Source organism: Scardinius erythrophthalmus, assembly GCF_964197995.2.
Source record: "Scardinius erythrophthalmus genome assembly, chromosome: 22".
Taxonomy (NCBI): Eukaryota; Metazoa; Chordata; class Actinopteri; order Cypriniformes; family Leuciscidae; genus Scardinius; species Scardinius erythrophthalmus.
In genome coordinates this window covers 382228-400000 of record NC_138242.1, presented here as the reverse complement: position 1 = coordinate 400000, position 17773 = coordinate 382228, and the positions used below count along the sequence as shown (strand labels likewise).

At 43.4% G+C, this 17773-nt stretch overlaps 2 protein-coding genes across 2 annotated transcripts in view; both read right to left on the bottom strand.

Annotated features, from left to right (window-relative positions):
* tmx3b (thioredoxin related transmembrane protein 3b) overlaps nt 1–1192 on the bottom strand; it is a 36537-nt gene extending 35345 nt beyond the window's left edge. Inside the window, exons 1-2 of the mRNA XM_081353178.1 lie at nt 1087–1192; nt 943–1003 (exon numbers count right to left, since the gene is read on the bottom strand). Coding sequence (XP_081209304.1) covers nt 943–1003; nt 1087–1186 — 161 coding nt within the window. The 5' untranslated portion in view covers nt 1187–1192. The remainder of the gene's footprint in view (nt 1–942; nt 1004–1086) is intronic.
* Nucleotides 1193–7860: 6668 nt separating this feature from the next.
* Nucleotides 7861–12561, bottom strand: LOC308682404 (interferon-induced very large GTPase 1-like; the record flags this gene model as incomplete). Its single annotated transcript, XM_081352114.1, has 1 exon — nt 7861–12561. One exon carries the CDS (start codon nt 12559–12561, stop codon nt 7861–7863), a length of 4701 nt encoding a protein of 1566 aa, XP_081208240.1.
* Nucleotides 12562–17773: the final 5212 nt, after the last annotated feature.

The following is a 17773-nucleotide window of genomic DNA, read 5'->3' as shown; positions in this document are numbered from 1 at the left end:
GTCCAGAAGAGAACACGCCGGTCCAGAAGAGAACACGCCGGTCCAGAAGAGAACACGCCGGTCCAGAAGAGAACACGCCGGTCCAGAAGAGAACACGCCGGTCCAGAAGAGAACACGCCAGTCCAGAAGAGAACACGCCAGTCCAGAAGAGAACACGCGCCAGTCCAGAAGAGAACACGCGCCAGTCCAGAAGAGAACGCGTCGGTCCAGAAGAGAACACGCCGGTCCAGAAGAGAACACGCCGGTCCAGAAGAGAACACGCCGGTCCAGAAGAGAACACGCCGGTCCAGAAGAGAACACGCCGGTCCAGAAGAGAACACGCCGGTCCAGAAGAGAACACGCCAGTCCAGAAGAGAACACGCCAGTCCAGAAGAGAACACGCCGGTCCAGAAGAGAACACGCCAGTCCAGAAGAGAACACGCCAGTCCAGAAGAGAACACGCCGGTCCAGAAGAGAACACGCCGGTCCAGAAGAGAACACGCCGGTCCAGAAGAGAACACGCCAGTCCAGAAGAGAACACGCCAGTCCAGAAGAGAACACGCCAGTCCAGAAGAGAACACGCCAGTCCAGAAGAGAACACTACTGATCGAGCAGTTTCATGAGTTTCATCTTAAACACTGCAGACTGTGATCATGAGCTTTATGTCTGAATTACGCATTAAAGCACAATCCGGTTTCTCAAAGCAAGATATAACCAGAAGCAGAAACGATAAAACACATACAGACATATAGATTTATGAATCATGCATCAGTCACGTGATCATACAGATATTAATGCATCAGATCATACACACCTTAACTTTCCAACACTTTCATTCAAACTGCAATAAACTCAGACTGTTTCAAGTGAGCCTTACATTTGTCGACATTTCTCATAAATATTGTTCACCTCATGAAAATTAATTTGAAAAAAGAAAATAGCAAACGAGACGGACTATCTTACATGTCATCGAGATCCTGCACATGAGCCACGAGCAGCGGACTGAGGAGAAGACAGGAGAAAACTGCAAACACACACCACCACACCATCACTGCCTGATCACGATATCTCAGATATGATCATGAGTTATGAATAAAGCATCTGTACCTGCAGTGAGCAGCGCCATGACTGCGCGCGAGAGGAAGAAGGAGGAAAAGAAGAAGAAGAGCATCAACAGGAAGTGCAGACAGTAGTGGAGACCGCGCATGCGCACTGACCCAGGGGAGCTGACGCTGACGTCACGCTGCTGACGTCACGCGGCCCGCGTCTCAATCCGTCACGTGTGCTTCCTACATAGTGGACGACACATACACACACATACACACACATATACACACATATAATGTAAAGTAGACTGAGACTCTATATCTCAGCTAAAGAGATGTGTGAGCGCTCTCTAATGTCCAGGGACAGGTCAATGCTTCCTCTTTGTTGAATATGTGCACAGGTCATGTGTTGAAGCACGAGATTGATGCATTCAACCTTCAAATGTAGGCTACTAAATTTGCTCAACAGGAATCTGGCCTAGGGCCTAGGGTGCCAAAAGGCTAGAAACAGCCCTGCACACTACATAGACTGTGTTTTCTTATTAAAACCAGACAAATGTACAAATAAACTGGCATTAGAGAAATACTAGAGAATCCAAACAAAAGACAGACCTTGAACATAACCATATAATGTATGAAGCTGCAGAAAAGTGTAAATATAAAGGGAACAAACATAAGTAACTAAATTTACAAGTGGAAGCTTCAGAGCAGTGAAATCATTCATTATAAATGGTTATTTGCTTTGCTCAGTCACAGTGTTTCTGTGTGGATCTGAGCTGTTTCTCCAGCTAGACTCACGATCCTTCAGTTTCTGAGGCTCGTGTGGTTTATAGGAGAATGAACATTTATTCTTACCTTCAAGTTATTGACTGGAAAACTTCAATTAAAGCTGATTTTAGGGATTATCGCGTCATGTTAATCACATCATATATAGAGAGACAGGTGTTTGTCTGAAACATGTTTATTAAGTCGAGAACACCCGGCCTTTAGAGTTTAGCATGAAGAGTTTTCGAGAGGAATGACTGAAGTGTGTCAGCCAGTGCATGTTTCAGTGTGTGTGTGATGCAGAGAGATGTCTGTGTTTCAGAGAGATGTGTGTGTGTGTGTGTGTGTGTGTGTGTGTGTGTGTGTGTGATGCAGAGAGATGTGTGTGTGTGGTGTGCAGCAGTGACACACAGGCACTAGAGGGCAGCAGAGTTACTGTAATGACAGATGAACATCAGCACATCTGCCTCAGGAGAGAGAGGACAGACAACACAGAGCAGAACTGCTGATATCTAACTAATCCTGAATTTAAAATCTGTCAGTTTTATTACTTTTAGAATTAAATTAGAACAATAAATACTGTTTTGGAGTTTGTAAATGTGACGTGCAGATCATCTCTCACTCTTTTACTACTAGTTAATAGTGAATAAACACGAATGAACAATGGTTGTGTTGAAAGATACAGTACAACTTACCGGAATGTGTTTGCCTCATACATAATATCAATCAATCAGTGTTTTTAACGGCGAAAAGAGGTCAATAAAACAGCTGGAGAATAATGTCACGTTATATTTAGCTCAGGAAAGCCATTTAATGACCATAGCACGTTAGTTGGCTAGAACAATGAGCTATAGAGAGGAGTATTTTTCTAAATATGTGCACCATATTCCCTATCATATATTTACTTATATCATTAAAATATTATAACGTTGTTATTATATTAAAAGCCCCATTATATTTAATTGAGTTGTTATTTTTAACCTTTAATAATTCTGCCAGCGGACAGGGCTCTCTGTATGTAGATGAGATGCATCATAACATGCGTCTACTGTACCTAATATTCATCCAAATGAATCGATATTGAATCAAGATCGGAATCAAATCACAAGAATTGAAATTGTGAAATTTGTGTCAAGACAGTATCCTACCAGTAACACTGTGTTGTCACTAAACTTAATAAAATTCTGTTCAGTTAGCAGAAGTTTGGACAATCACAAACACTTATTCTGATGCAAGGTATTTTCTTCACTTCATGCATTCAGTTCATTAACTCTGAAAGCTCATTGTTTTCTTTCTTTCATCTTTTATTGCTTCTTAATAACTCATTTTTATTCTTTGTTCTGCTGAGCCCAGTCTGAGTCTATGAGAATTATACGAGAGACAAAAGCAGGATTGGATTGTAAACGATCATATAAGACTTTATTTAACCAGTGAGGAGAGCATCTTGCCCTCATTATAGAAATGATATTTCTTCATCTAAATGTGTTCCTCATGTCCGTAAACAGAAGGATAATCTGTTCTCTTTCCCTCACAAAACACTCTTTAATCATTTACATTTTTCTTCGAATTTGTATAGAAGAATCAGACACTGTCCCAGAGAACAAACCGCAATGAAACAGTGAGTGTTTGTGGAAGCGTGTGTGTTCATATTAACTCTAACAAGCTGAAAATAACATGAGATTAATTTACTGTAACTTCAGAACTGCATCTTTCATCTTTCCCATCTCGTTACACACCCTTGTGGAAAAACATATACTTTTTTATCATTATTTTAGCACACCCACAGATTTTATGATTTTACAGTGGAAACAATAAGCTTGTGAAATATCTGGATATATGAATTGATTGACTGTCAAGAAGAACCCCAAGGATCCGTACAGTAACAGACTTTCTAAAATAAAGTTATTAAACTATACAGATGGGCCAAAGACTATAGCATCAGTTTTGAGTCATTTAAAGTTAAAAAAATTCTTGCCAACCAGAGCTTTACCTCATCAAGTCTACCAAATTAAGTGGAAGTTTTTAAAAGGCGGGTTCAGACATATTTTTTAAAAGTTGCTTATCAGTACAACAATATTGTGTGAACTGTGAAGTTGTGTGTAAGTCTGTTTTATGTTTTTCTCTTTATGTTATGTTTTTCAGCTCGGGCTGTGCTGTAGAGGTCTTTGTTGCCGGACCTCCAGGCGGTGTTCCTCTCTTTTAGCAGCTGCTGGACCCCCGTGTAATCCAGGGCTTCTGGTTGGGGTAGACCCGGATGCGTTTGTCCACTCTGACAGTGTCTATGTTCTTAATGTAGCACAGAACACTGTCTGTGAACACCTCCAGGTCCTGATGTTGATGGTCCTCTCAGAGCTGGGATGGCACCTCTGGCCACGTGGCAACAGTCTGTGTGATGGCGGGAGCAGTTTTCCTGAGGGGGGCGTATGCGGGGATTAAAAGCAAGGAAAAATGGCCGGACTGGCCCAGGTGTGGTAGTGGTCTGGCCCTGTAGCCCAGTTTGGGTTAGAGTATACCTTGTCCAGGATGTTATCTCCCCTTGTAGCACACTTAACATGTTGGTGGAATTTAGGGAGTGCTGCCTTTAAGTCCGCATGATTAAAATACTCCAGTAGAAGTCCAGTAGGTGGCGGTAATGCACCTTTTAAGTTGGTTTGCCAACCGCCAATAAAAATCAAAATAAGGAAAAGAAGAAGAGAGAGCTCTGGTCAACTTGTGACTTCCTGTTGTTCTATTCCATCAAGAAGCTGGTACCATTTGCTAGTTTTGCGCTCTTGTGGTTGTGATCTTTTATTTTTTGTAGTTCTGCTGTTTTTGTGGCACTGCTTTGCCGTGTGGTTGATGCCCAGCGTCATTTGCTGATCAGAAATATAAGCAAAAATGTTCATGTTTCGCCAGTAGCACCTCACTGCAGTACACGAGATCCAGGGGGCGGAGTTGAATCCAGATCTAAGGGGTGGAGATTGGTAGGTTTAGGGGTGGGTTTAGGGATCAGGGGGTGGAGATGGGTAGGTTTAGGTATATGTAAGGTGGGAGGAGTTGGATCTGGATCCAGCTCCTCCCCCTGGATTTCATGTTCTGCAGTGAGGACCATCTCTGTTTCGCTTGGCACCTTCAAAGTTGTGTTGGATTTCTTCTGTGTCCCAAAGGGTAAGCAGCGCCTGAACTTCGGCGTCGGTCCATCTATAGCTATTTTCTATTGTGGAGCTTGTTTGTGAAGTAAGTACACAGCTTTTTTAAAAATGGTGGGTGCTGGTGTTTCGTATGGCATCCGTTCGAGCAATCAGCGTATACTAATGTCACTGGTAGTTCCTATTGTGTTGGGTTAGACCCGACTCCGAAGTAAGCTCATTTAATTCCCCCAAGAGTAGGGGTGGACTGGGGCTAAAAAGTGGCCCTGGACTTTCTGGCACAGAGTTGCCCATCACACTCATTGTACTTAAAGGGGGGGTGAAATGCTATTTCATGCATACTGAGTTTTTTACACTGGTAAAGAGTTGGATTCCCATGCTAAACATGGACAAAGTTTCAAAAACTAAGTTGTACGTTTGAAGGAGTATATTTGTTCCAAAAATACTCCTTCCGGATTGTCACAAGTTTCGGAAAGTTTTTTTCGAGTATGGCTCTGTCTTACGTAAGATAGAGCGGAATTTCCTTATATGGGTCCTAAGGGCACTTCTCCGGTAAGATCGCGGGCGCGCGCGCACTCGTAGAACAGAGCAAGAGAGTGAAAGCAGTTCGCCATCAAAGCGCCCTGCCCGGCTTTTGGGAAGTCAGTGTCACCAAAGAAGTGTGTTTTTGGTTGCCAGGGCAAGACAACCCAGCACAGATTCCCAAAGAACCCAGCGTTAAGGCACCCGTGGATGGAGTTTGTTTTCCTGAGCATAAACGGAGTTGTGTAAGACTGTTGTTCCCTGCATTTCGACGATGATTGTTTTATAAACAAAGCCCAGATCGTCTAATGCTTAAGGATCGAGCAGTCACAATGATAAAGGTTCGCGGTCGTGCGTTGGAACCCGCCGGTGAGTAAAACTGCTTCAAATGTCTCTGTGTGTTGTTAGCTCGGCGCGTTAGCACAGCTTTAGCTCCGCCCACACGGCCCGCCTTCAGCCGCTCGTTTTTCCGGAAAGACTCGGTACAGCCTATCTTTCTTTTATAAATATAATAAAACTAAAGACTTTTTGGAGATATGAAGGATGCAATACTACTCTATAGGTACTCAAGATTAACAGGAGATTGAGTGAAAATGAGCATTTCACCCCCCCTTTAATTTTAATAAAACACTTATAAAATACTAGACTTCACCAAAATTATCTACAAGATTCCGATAGATCGGTGACAATAGTTATGTTTCCATCCAAAGTTGGGAATTTAACTTATGCATAGATATGGCATTAAACATTTGCTAATAAAGCACCATTTCCATCCCATGTGTTCAAAAGAACAACATCATTAAAACTAGTCTTTCCAATGTTGACTAGCAGCAGCAGAATAGTTTAGTTGACTAGTCTCGCACATCCCTGGTTAGTTCAATCAAATGATCTGCTGAGGCAAAGACATTTTTTTGATGTACATCAAGGAATTTTTGAAAGAAAGTTTCCATTGTAGTTTGTGCGCATGTCTTATTGGATAAAAAAAAAACAAAAAACATCTGGCTCAATACAGGGCATAATCCCAAAATTTGCATAAAAATAGGTGGATGGAAACAGCTAATGAAAGCAATTCTGTATTTTTAGAGAATCAAATGCAGTAATTCAAAAAGGAAATAGGCTTTGGTCAAAACAAAATAAATTATTCAGAGTAAGTTTTTATAGCTTCCAATTTTTTTCACATAAAGGGGAATTTTACCGAAAACATAACAGAAAAATAACTATTATTTCTGGAACGTAGAAGAGGAAATAACATCTTACTATTTCAGAAGTTCTTCAGGCTTAATTACCCTATAGTTGAAAATTACCCTACACTCTTCTATGCCTTTATGAGAGTAATAAGGGAAGTTGTTATGAACACAGGTGCTTATCATGGCTGGACAATCAAAGGAAAGGATTTGATTTTGTTGTGGAAGTTTGATGTGGCAGGATGCAGTTAAGTGCTCAAAAATACGAAAGGACAAATAAAACCTTTTTCCAATAATTTTCTCACTAGTGTTAAAGTGTCATGAACCCCCCCCCCCCCCCCTGTTTCAGCCTGGTCGTTCACACCTCAGAGTTAGGGCGTGTAAAGCTGTGGAAAAGTGGGAGAGTAGAAGATGGGAAAAGGGGAAAAGGGGAGACAACAACCAATAAAACACAGATCTGCAACACACTCATTATACAGACACATGAATATTAAAACATGACCACAGAGAAAAAAACACACAAGAAACAGTGTTGAGGGCACCTTGATGCATTTTATAAATGTAACCCTATATGACAACAACAAACAGGGGAGAAACGCGGTACATTTAAAAGGTCTAATAATATTTTCATTACATTTACGAGCACTACATTCTCTGAACAAATGGCACACGTCAGCATAATACAGAAAGAATAAAGGCATAGTTAATTTTTTGTCCATTGTTCTTTGAATCTTCGGTCTACATTGTTTTCTGTGTATCAGAATAATTCCTCTATCACGTTCATGATCAGATGAAAGGAAGTATCAGTGTCCTTATTTTTCATTTGAAAAAGACGTGATTAAATATATGTGCACACGCGTTGCTGGTTCATGTTCATGCTGGTCCATAAAAACTTGAAAAGCGCGTGCTCCGGTCTTAACTGATCATTATGATCCATGTTGCGACCGTTGTTAAACTCAAATTGATGAGACGAGAGGAAACGAAGCGAGGAAAGGAAACGAGGATGCACAAATAAGAAATGAGAAGCACCCATGTGTATATGTATACGGTGATAGGCGTCGTATTCCTATAAGTAGACGTTGATCAGCTGATGCGAGCTTGACAAACGTGACCTGCCAGAACTGACGCTAAGCTTAATTTTTAAACTATTCTCTCTAAAGGAGTCCCAAGGTATTTAAGATAGGAAAACTGTTCTGTAAATGTTTGACCCAAAAGAAATGTTTTATACTTGTTTGATTACATGTATTGATCCAAACTCCCAATAGCGTCCTCTTTAGAGTATGATTTCCATTCATCTGGGATCTTACCACTGCCCTCAAATGTTTTCTTGTGGTATCCTTCCAGAGCTGTCTGGAATCTGCATACAAACCACTTCCAGTAGGGCAGTTCAGAGAGGTCAGGGGTGATGCTCCAGTTTGCATAATCTCCTCCTGCTCTTCTATATTCTCTCCAGAGAACTTTATCTTCTGATCCAATGGGATAAAAATATAGATTGCTGTTTGCTACTGCTGATGTGCAGATATGGGCAGACAAGTTAGATGTTTTCAAGTAATGAATCCCATTCAGTCCAATGCTACGATGGAAAGGAACGCTGTGATCCCCACTATGGTTTTCTATTGTGTTGGTGCAGATGGCTTTACAGAATGGACATTGAACCCAACAGCAATGGCAGAACTGATCAAACAGAAGCTCATCTGGTCTGAACCTATAATCCAGCTTTGATGGGAATGTCTTTGTGCTGAATCTACTGCTAATGACAAACATTACTTCAGGAAGTTCTTCTTTTATCACATTTTCTAGTAGGTTGAAATTATCAACACTACTAGGTCTAACTCCACTGAGGTCTTTTTCAGAGAAGACCAGCTCTTCTGAGAGCTTCTGTGTGAAACTCTTCAACCACACACCAACATCTCTGTTCTCTTGAACAAGTTTAGTAGAATCATGTGCTGCTGTCACGATCTTCTGCTGCAGGATTTTGATGTTTTCCTTCATCTTGGGTACAACACTGACACTGAACTTATCAGTGAGGTACTGACTGACTTCATCTCTGATGAAACTCTTGAAGTGATCTCTGGGATTATTAAAGTAGTTTGTGTAATTGACAAAATCCTCTTTTTGTGCCAGTTTCTTTAGAATGTGTTTCTCCAGATTTGATCTGTTTCCATTCAGTGATTTACAGTTTGTCCTCATTTCATCTGCTAAATCTCTGGCAGTCTTCTTGTAGACGCTCTGTTCAATGGGGTCTTTAAGTTTCTGATAGATAATCTTACCAGAAATGGCAGATAATGCTGCACCAAGCAGGTGCTTCTGGAAAATACTATAGTACTCTTCTCTCTTCTTTTCAACATATATGACAGGATCATTGGCTTCCCTAAACATTCTGTGTTGGTCTGTGATCATCTTGTTTGCTCTTTTACAGATGGAAAGAACCAAATCCATGAAGAACTGTTTCTTGAGCACATATTTCACTGTTTTTTCCTGATGTTCTGTTACTCTCTTCTTGACATAATCTGTGAGTTGTTGAATGTAGCTGATGTTGTAGCCCATCTTTGAAATGTTAAATGACTGAATCATTCTCTCTGTCTCCTGAGCAACATCTGTGACTAATGATCTTATTTGGGATTCATCCTCTAGAGACAGAGTTTGATCATATTCAGATGTTCCTTTAGGTGTTCTGCAAGCCTCGTTATTTGTGGACTTTTTGAAAATAACATATTGAGAATGACTCTGCACAGTGAAGATGTCGTTGCATTCGATGTCCTCTTTGCTGTGGTCGAAAGGGAGATGTCCCCCATAGATATCACTGAGGAGGAGTTTGACATCTCTCAGTAAGTCAATGTCTTTGATTGGAGGAGTGTCTGAGATGATCTCTTTCACACTCTGTTCCCAGAACAAATCATACTCTTTCTTCTGAGTTTTTTCATCATTTATTTTGCTTTTGAGTTTTAAGGCAAGTTCTTTGCTCTTTTCATAGAGACTGTTTTCATGATGTGTCCTTTTGTATTGAGCATCAATCTTTTTCTTCAGGTCTCGCTGCTTAAGAATCTCATCTAGTTTCCTCTTTGTTTCTCTCACAATGGTTTCCTGAAGCTCTTTGATTTTGATTTCAAATGATGTTTTCCATTGAATCAGTATGCTTGCATGTGTGTCTTTCTCAAAGAATTCTGACATTGATTTCTCCACTTCTTCACTTGTCTCCTTCAGTTCTCTTTGAAGATATATTTTCTCAACCTCATGAATTGTTTCATTTTCTATTTGATTGTGTAATTTGTTCTCAGTTCCCATCATGGCACTGCGAAGACTCCAGGACCACTTGCTGTATTCGGTCTCCAGTTTCCTGTAGGCTGAAATCTCCAGAGAATTTCTGAAGCTGAAGACAAATCGTTCCTTCATTAAAGCCTCCCAGAAATATTTAATTCGATCTTTTAAGTCCATCAGACTCATTCTATGTGATTTTGAGGCATGAGACATAATGGTTTCCTTTAGTTGTTGAATATTCTCACAGTACTTTGGGTTTGGTGGTGCCATTGGTGGGCTGCCCTCCCAGAGCTGAGCAAAATACTTAACATCATTCTGTATGTCAAAGGCAATCACATCACTGAAACATTCTGCATCACAGACTTCCTCTTCCGCAGCAAGTTTTGTCATCTCATCCAGTGTTTTCTGCAGTCGTCTCCTTCCCTCCATGTTTTTCTCTCCAGCTGTGACATCTGAAACATTCTGATGCACAAACACACATCTTGGATTCAGTCTGACCGCCTTCATCCTCATGAAGGCCTGAACAACAATCTGAAGAACGTCCTGCATCTCAGATGAGTTTTCTCCATAGATGTTGATCAATGTCAGATTTGCAAGACCAACAACAAATGTGGCCAATTCATTGTCATGATCTCTTGTTGATCTTCCGGCCAGTTCTGGAGCACGAAGCCCCTCAGTATCAACAACCAGAATATAGTCAAAGTTCATCTGTGGTTTCATCTCGTCTGAGACTTCAACCAGCTGCATGAAAGCTCCTCTGGTGCACCTGCCAGCACTGACGGCAAACTGGAGTCCAAACATGGCGTTCAGCATGGTGGACTTCCCAGAGCTCTGAACCCCTAAAACTGACAGCACAAAGACTCTCTGCTCTCCCAGTTTCTGGATGAGTTGATCTAGTATAGCAGAGATCCAGATCACAGGAACATGAGCAGCATCTCCATCCATCAGCTCCAGTGGAAATCCAGAGATCATCATCTCTGCTGCAAGACTCGGGAGAGAAGAGAAGTCAAACTGCAGGTCTTTCTTGTTCTTCTTCACAGATGAACATGATTCATAGATCTGACCGATCTCCCGCATGATGTGCTCCAGACCAAAGTTTGAAGCTTGAAGTTCCTCAGATATTCTCTCAAGTTTAGTTTGTGCATCTTTGAGTTGTTCAGATTTTTCATTGTTCTCTTTCAGTTTCAAGACTGTTGACCACTTTTCATTATACTTGTGATGTAGAGCAGAAAGGCCAGCTGAGATATATTCATCCAGGAGGATTCTGAGCCATTTTAGAAAAAACATTTTGTTTGCAGCATTTGAGTTCATTTCTTCAATAAAGAGCTTCATAAACTCACTGGTGTCAGATTCAAGCTGCTGTTGACGGATTTTTTTCATCTCCGAGTGTTTCCTACTGATGTCCATTTCTGTCTCGTCTGCTCGAGGTCGATGTAGTTCTTTGTTCTTCTGACTCCACTGATGCCACAGTTTCCCCTGATGAGGCAGAAATGATTCTTTGATTCCTGTTAAATCTTTCTTCTCCAGTAAACTCACCATCTGCAGTGCTGCTTCTCTTCCTCTCCTGCAGTCATCATCATCTTCCTCATCTACTCTGATGTGTTTGGACTCATCAAGTCTGAAAGTGGAAGATGATTCTGAAAGACAATCATTTATCGCTCCTTTGAGCTCTTCAGATACATCTGACTGATTTCTGTTTTTCAAACCGATTTTGTATTTTCCATTCGTGATTTTACGAAGAGCTGAATTATCTTCAGTAAAAAGACAAATGAGTGGCTTTGAGCCCTTAAAGAGTTCATCAAGTTTGCCATCACTTTTGTCATTCTTCTGAAGTCCTGGTAGAAGAATAACATTGACTGAGGCCCTTTCAGTGAGGATCTGCAGCTGTTTCTCATGGTCTCCTGCATCACCGTGTAGATTACAGAACGCAACACAGTCAGTGAATTTATCATCCTCTGTCCCAGAGGGGCAGAACCAGGCGATCTCCACCACTCCATCCATCAGGACTCTGGTTCTGCTGCTGCCTGGGCAGTTCCTGTGGAAGAATGTGTGGTGTTTCTCATTGATCAGACTGTTCATCAGCTGAGACTTGGATGAAGACACAGAGCCAAACCTGAAGAAAAACACCATTGGAGTTTCAGCCTTGTAGACTGGCTGCATTTGACTGATGATTTCATTGTTGGTGTCTCTCTTCTTCCAGCTCTTGTTGATTTGTCTGAATGTCCAGAGAGGAAACTCAATCTGTTGTGAGAATGGATCAGGAACAAGCAGAGGAAGAGCGTACTGACACTGGGACAGTTTAGTGACCATCAGCTGCTTCAGGAGACCATCAGCACAGTGAAACACAGCCATCTGAACATCCATCGGGTGAACCGGTTCAGGTGTGTTTTCTGCATCACCAGGCCCACCCATTTCTCTGAAAAAATCAACATCAGCCTCTTCATGTGAATTCTTTGTGTCTTGTGTTTGGATAAGCTGATTGACTTTAATGCTTCTTGCTCTGTAGTCCATCATCAGTAGTTTTTGTAGGAAAGTCTGAATCAGCTCCTCCACAGGACAAGATTTATGAGACTTAAACGAATGTGCTTTTAACTGAAGAACATCTGTAGCTTTCATTTTAAGGTTGATGTTGCCTTCAAGATATAGTTTGTTGAAGAGATGCTGTATTTTTTCATCCATTTCCTATGAAAGAAACAGCATACACATTCACTACACATTAATGGTGTAGAGCTGCAACTAATGCATGGCACACTTAATTTTGTAGTTGATTATTTCATTATTGATTATTACTGATTTTATTGTTGCAGCCCTACACTGATATATTTTAGCTATGTAAAAAATAACTTCTTCACCAGCAGAGATCAAATTCATTTAACAGCTTTTTAATTTTCATAATACTAGTACAAGTAATTTTACTTTTTATTTAGTCAGTTGAATATTTAATTGTTTGTGATATGTTGCTTGTGTCTGACAGTCACTTTAGTCACTTTGACTGTGAGTGATGGTCACCATGCACCACCAAACTCTAATTCTAATCTCACTCTACTGGAAGGTGATTTATTTTAGATATCTATATGAAAACATTAATAACTTGGATTTCAAAGGCCTGTACTTACCTTTTGTCTCTCTCTTGTAGTGTTGTCCTCTGTGCTCTGCTTATTGATTGTGCATTTATCTTTAAAATGAACAAAAAAGAAGAAACAAAAAAAGTAATTATATTCAGTTTTCCAGGGCTCTCAAGTATCAAGCATTGAGCGTGACAGTCACTCATTTCAGTCTTTTGTCACGCACTCCCGCCACACATTATATTTCTCACGCTGAAAAACTATCTATAATATATTTAATATGCCACAGCGCCCAACATTTCTCTGGCCCCGCCGCTCTCACTGTGGAACCGGCAGGAATCAAGCGCGTCTCCCCTGGAGTTCTTAGTCGAGCCTGCCACTTATCAGCCAATCAAAAAAAAAAAAAAAAAAAAAATAGAAAAGAAAGGGGCTACACAATAGCCAATCAGAAAATAACACTATTGTATCTGGGTGAGATTTAACGCAACAACCAATGAAAAAAAAGCATATCCTGGAATTGTTCATATGATTCTTCTACAACAAATTCCGAAAGTTTTGTTCACCCACAGAGGAAACCACTGGAGCTCCGAGCATCACTTTGAGCACAGAGTTAGTCATGATCTCCTGTTTTAATGTTACAACAAATTCACAACTTGTTTGACACAAACAATGACAACTTGACTGCTGTTAGAGAATGTTTCCCAGATAATTAGCTGGCATGGCAGACATGTCAATCTTGCCTGTCTTCAAAACTTGAGAGCCCAGGGGCCTCATTTATAAAACTTTGCGTAGGATTTGCGTCAGAAGTGGCGTACGGATGAAACATAGGACGTGCGTACGCACAGAAATATTCAGATTTATAAAACCGTGCGCACGCACATTGTCACGGTGTGGGTTTTGTGTCTTGTTCCTTGTTAGTGTCTGTCATATTATTCCTTGCTTGTCATGTGATCCTGCCATGTGTCTTGTCATGCTCAGTTGTTCCCCGTTATGTTGATTAGTCTTCACAGGTGTTTCAGTTTACCACGCCCCCCTTGTTATCTTGTTTAGCTTGTATTCCCTGTGTATATATACCCTGTCTGTTTTAGTATGTGTCACGGAGTCCTTGTAAGATATCACACCACTTCTGTATTCTGTTCCTGCCTGTTCCTGTCTTTGTGTCTCATTGTTTGGATTGCTTGTTTGGATTATGACCCCTGCCTGGACTGGATTTTGAGTACGGATTTCCCCATTAAAATTCACTTACTGCATTTGGATCTACCTGTCTTTTGTTCGGTGTGGTTCGTGACAGAAGGACTCCGTCCACACATAGATCCAGCGGTATGAGTTTTCATGACTATTCTTCAAACACTAAGAGGAAGAGGAGGCAGCTGAATGGGAATTCTCGAGCTGAAGAGGAGGAGCCGCGCATGACTTTATATGAATGTTTTGCGTTGGTTGCTCGTATCAGGGAGGAGAGTGCTGCGACCCCGGTTAATTCCGGGGAGAGAACAGCACCCAGTCACTCGCGGACACGAAGGAGAAAGAGGAAGACTTCCTCCATGCCAGTTCCGGGGGTCCTGAGTCCGGTGGTCCCTGTTCCGGTGGTCCCAGTGCCGGTGGTCCCAGCGCCGGTGGTCCCAGTGGTCCCAGTGCCGGTGGTCCAGAGTCCGGTGGCTCCAAACCGCAGGAGGAGGAGAAAGGCTCCCTCCGTAACTGTTCACGTCACGTCTGTCCAGCCAGAGACTGTTCACGTCACGTCTGCCCAGCCAGAGACTGTTCACGTCACGTCTGTCCAGCCAGAGACTGTTCACGTCACGTCTGCCCAGCCAGAGACGGTTCACGTCACGTCTGCCCAGCCAGAGACGGTTCACGTCACGTCTGCCCAGCCAGAGACGGTTCACGTCACGTCTGCCCAGCCGGAGACTGTTCTCGTCGTGGCTGCCCAGCCAGAAACTGTTCACGTCATGCCTGCAGACCCTGTGTCCCTGGACAAGATGGCCGTACAACCGGTGCCTGTGTCTGAGCCGGTGATGTCTGTTCCTGAGCCCTCAGTGACCGCGACACTGGCCATTATGGCCACAGCCATGTGGTGTGTGTGGGCTACGCACACACTTGAGCCGGTGGTGTCTGTTCCTGAGCCGGAGCCAGTGTCTGTTCCTGAGCCGGAGCCAGTGTCTGTTCCTGAGCCGGAGCCAGTGTCTGTTCCTGAGCCGGAGCCAGTGTCTGTTCCTGAGCCGGAGCCAGTGTCTGTTCCTGAGCCGGAGCCAGTGTCTGTTCCTGAGCCGGAGCCAGTGTCTGTTCCTGAGCCGGAGCCAGTGTCTGTTCCTGAGCCGGAGCCAGTGTCTGTTCCTGAGCCGGAGCCAGTGTCTGTTCCTGAGCCGGAGCCAGTGTCTGTTCCTGAGCCGGAGCCAGTGTCTGTTCCTGAGCCGGAGCCAGTGCTTGTGTCTGTTTCTGTGTCTGTTTCTGAGCCGGGGGAGTCTGTTCCTGAGCCCTCAGTGACCGCGACACTGGCCATTATGGCCACAGCCATGTGGTGTGTGTGGGCTACGCACACACTTGGACCGGTGGTGTCTGTTCCTGAGCCGGAGCCGGAGCCGGAGCCAGTGTCTGTGTCTGTTCCAGTTCCTGAGCCGGAGCCAGTGTCTGTGTCTGTTCCAGTTCCTGAGCCGGAGCCAGTGTCTGTGTCTGTTCCAGTTCCTGAGCCGGAGTCTGTGTCTGTTCCTGAACCTGAGTCGGTGGGGCCAGTTCCAGTGCGAGTTCCGGTGGGGCCAGTTCCAGTGCCAGTACCGGTGGTGCCAGTTCCAGTGCTTGAGCCGGTGGTGCCAGTTCCGGTGGTGCCAGTTCCAGTGGTGCCAGTTCCAGTGGTGCCAGTTCCAGTGCCGGAGCCATTGGTTACAGTTCCAGTGCCAGTTCCGGTGGTGCCAGTTCCAGTGCCTGAGTCGATGGTGCCAGTTCCTGTTTCTGAGTCGGTGGTGCCAGTTCCAGTTCCTGAGCCGGTGGTGTCTCTTCCGGTGCCATGGCCGCCCGAGGGGTCGTCTCCGGTGCCATGGCCGCCCGAGGGGTCGTCTCCGCCCTGGCCGCCCGAGGGGTCGTCTCCGCCCTGGCCGCCCGAGGGGTCGTCTCCGCCCTGGCCGCCCGAGGGGTCGTCTCCGCCCTGGCCGCCCGAGGGGTCGTCTCCGCCCTGGCCGCCCGAGGGGTCGTCTCCGCCCTGGCCGCCCGAGGGAAAGTCTCCGCCCTGGCCGCCCGAGGGAAAGTCTCCACCCTGGCCGCCCGAAGGACTGTCGTCCCCGTCCTGGCCACCAGATGAGTTGTCACTCCCTGTCCCCGTTTCCCTCCATGGACCTGGCCCTCCATCCCTCCCCCTGATCCTCCACCACTCCACCTCCCGCCTGGATTTTTGTTTGGTCTGTCACGTCTTGTAGCGTCTGGTAGCCGCTCCGTAGAGGGGAGGTTATGTCACGGTGTGGGTTTTGTGTCTTGTTCCTTGTTAGTGTCTGTCATATTATTCCTTGCTTGTCATGTGATCCTGCCATGTGTCTTGTCATGCTCAGTTGTTCCCCGTTATGTTGATTAGTCTTCACAGGTGTTTCAGTTTACCACGCCCCCCTTGTTATCTTGTTTAGCTTGTATTCCCTGTGTATATATACCCTGTCTGTTTTAGTATGTGTCACGGAGTCCTTGTAAGATATCACACCACTTCTGTATTCTGTTCCTGCCTGTTCCTGTCTTTGTGTCTCATTGTTTGGATTGCTTGTTTGGATTATGACCCCTGCCTGGACTGGATTTTGAGTACGGATTTCCCCATTAAAATTCACTTACTGCATTTGGATCTACCTGTCTTTTGTTCGGTGTGGTTCGTGACACACATCCTACGCAGTTTTCCCTTAATAAATCACAATCAATTCTAAATGTAGCGCATCTTTTGCGGCTTCATGTCACGCCCATAGTTGCCCATAAATAGTCCGTGAAACGCCCACAATTTAATATTCATCGATTGCGAAATCATGGCAAACACAGAGGAAAACCAAGGAACGTAACTTCACTCACGCGCAAGCGTGAAGCGCATGATCAGCCATTGTGCATAATTTTTTTTACAGTCTATGGTCATACACATTGTGATGGCATCATGACATTTTATTACCATCCATTTGATTGCATCTGACAAGCTACAGATGTGTTATGAGGATGAATTGCATAACATGCTAATATTATTGCAGAACATATGTGTTAATTTGCATTTCTGTTGTAATCTTCATTTGATTGTGTTTGTTTTACACTGCAGATCGATCAAACGGGTGTTTGTGTAGGCTGTTAATTGTAAGACTTGATTTGTGAAGTCTTCATGTTATTATGAGAGGCAGTAGGCCTATTGCCATTTCTTTTACACAACGATCTACAGTTTCACACACTTTCACGTGTTTCTTCCATCTGCCGACGGTGTCGCCATTTCTCATTTCACCCGTTTTTGTGCGTACGCCTGGGTCAGAGCTTGCGTGAAGGACCGCATATTTTCCCGTCAAGTTTGCTTTTTATAAATACCAATTATTGCGTAGAGAGTGGCGTACGCCTTCTTTTGTGCGTACGCAACGTTTATAAATGAGGCCCCAGGTCTTCTGAAGAGGTAATCACCAAGCTTAAATCAAAATACACTCAGGTACAGTCCTTATTTCAGGGTCAAAGATAAATATACAATATGGAAAATATAATAGTATGGTAACACTTTACTATAAGGTCTCATTTGTTAACATTAGTTAATTAGCATAAACTAATATGAACTAACAATACGCAGTGAATTTTTACAGCATTAATTAACCTTTGTTAATGTTAGTTAATAAAAATGTTCA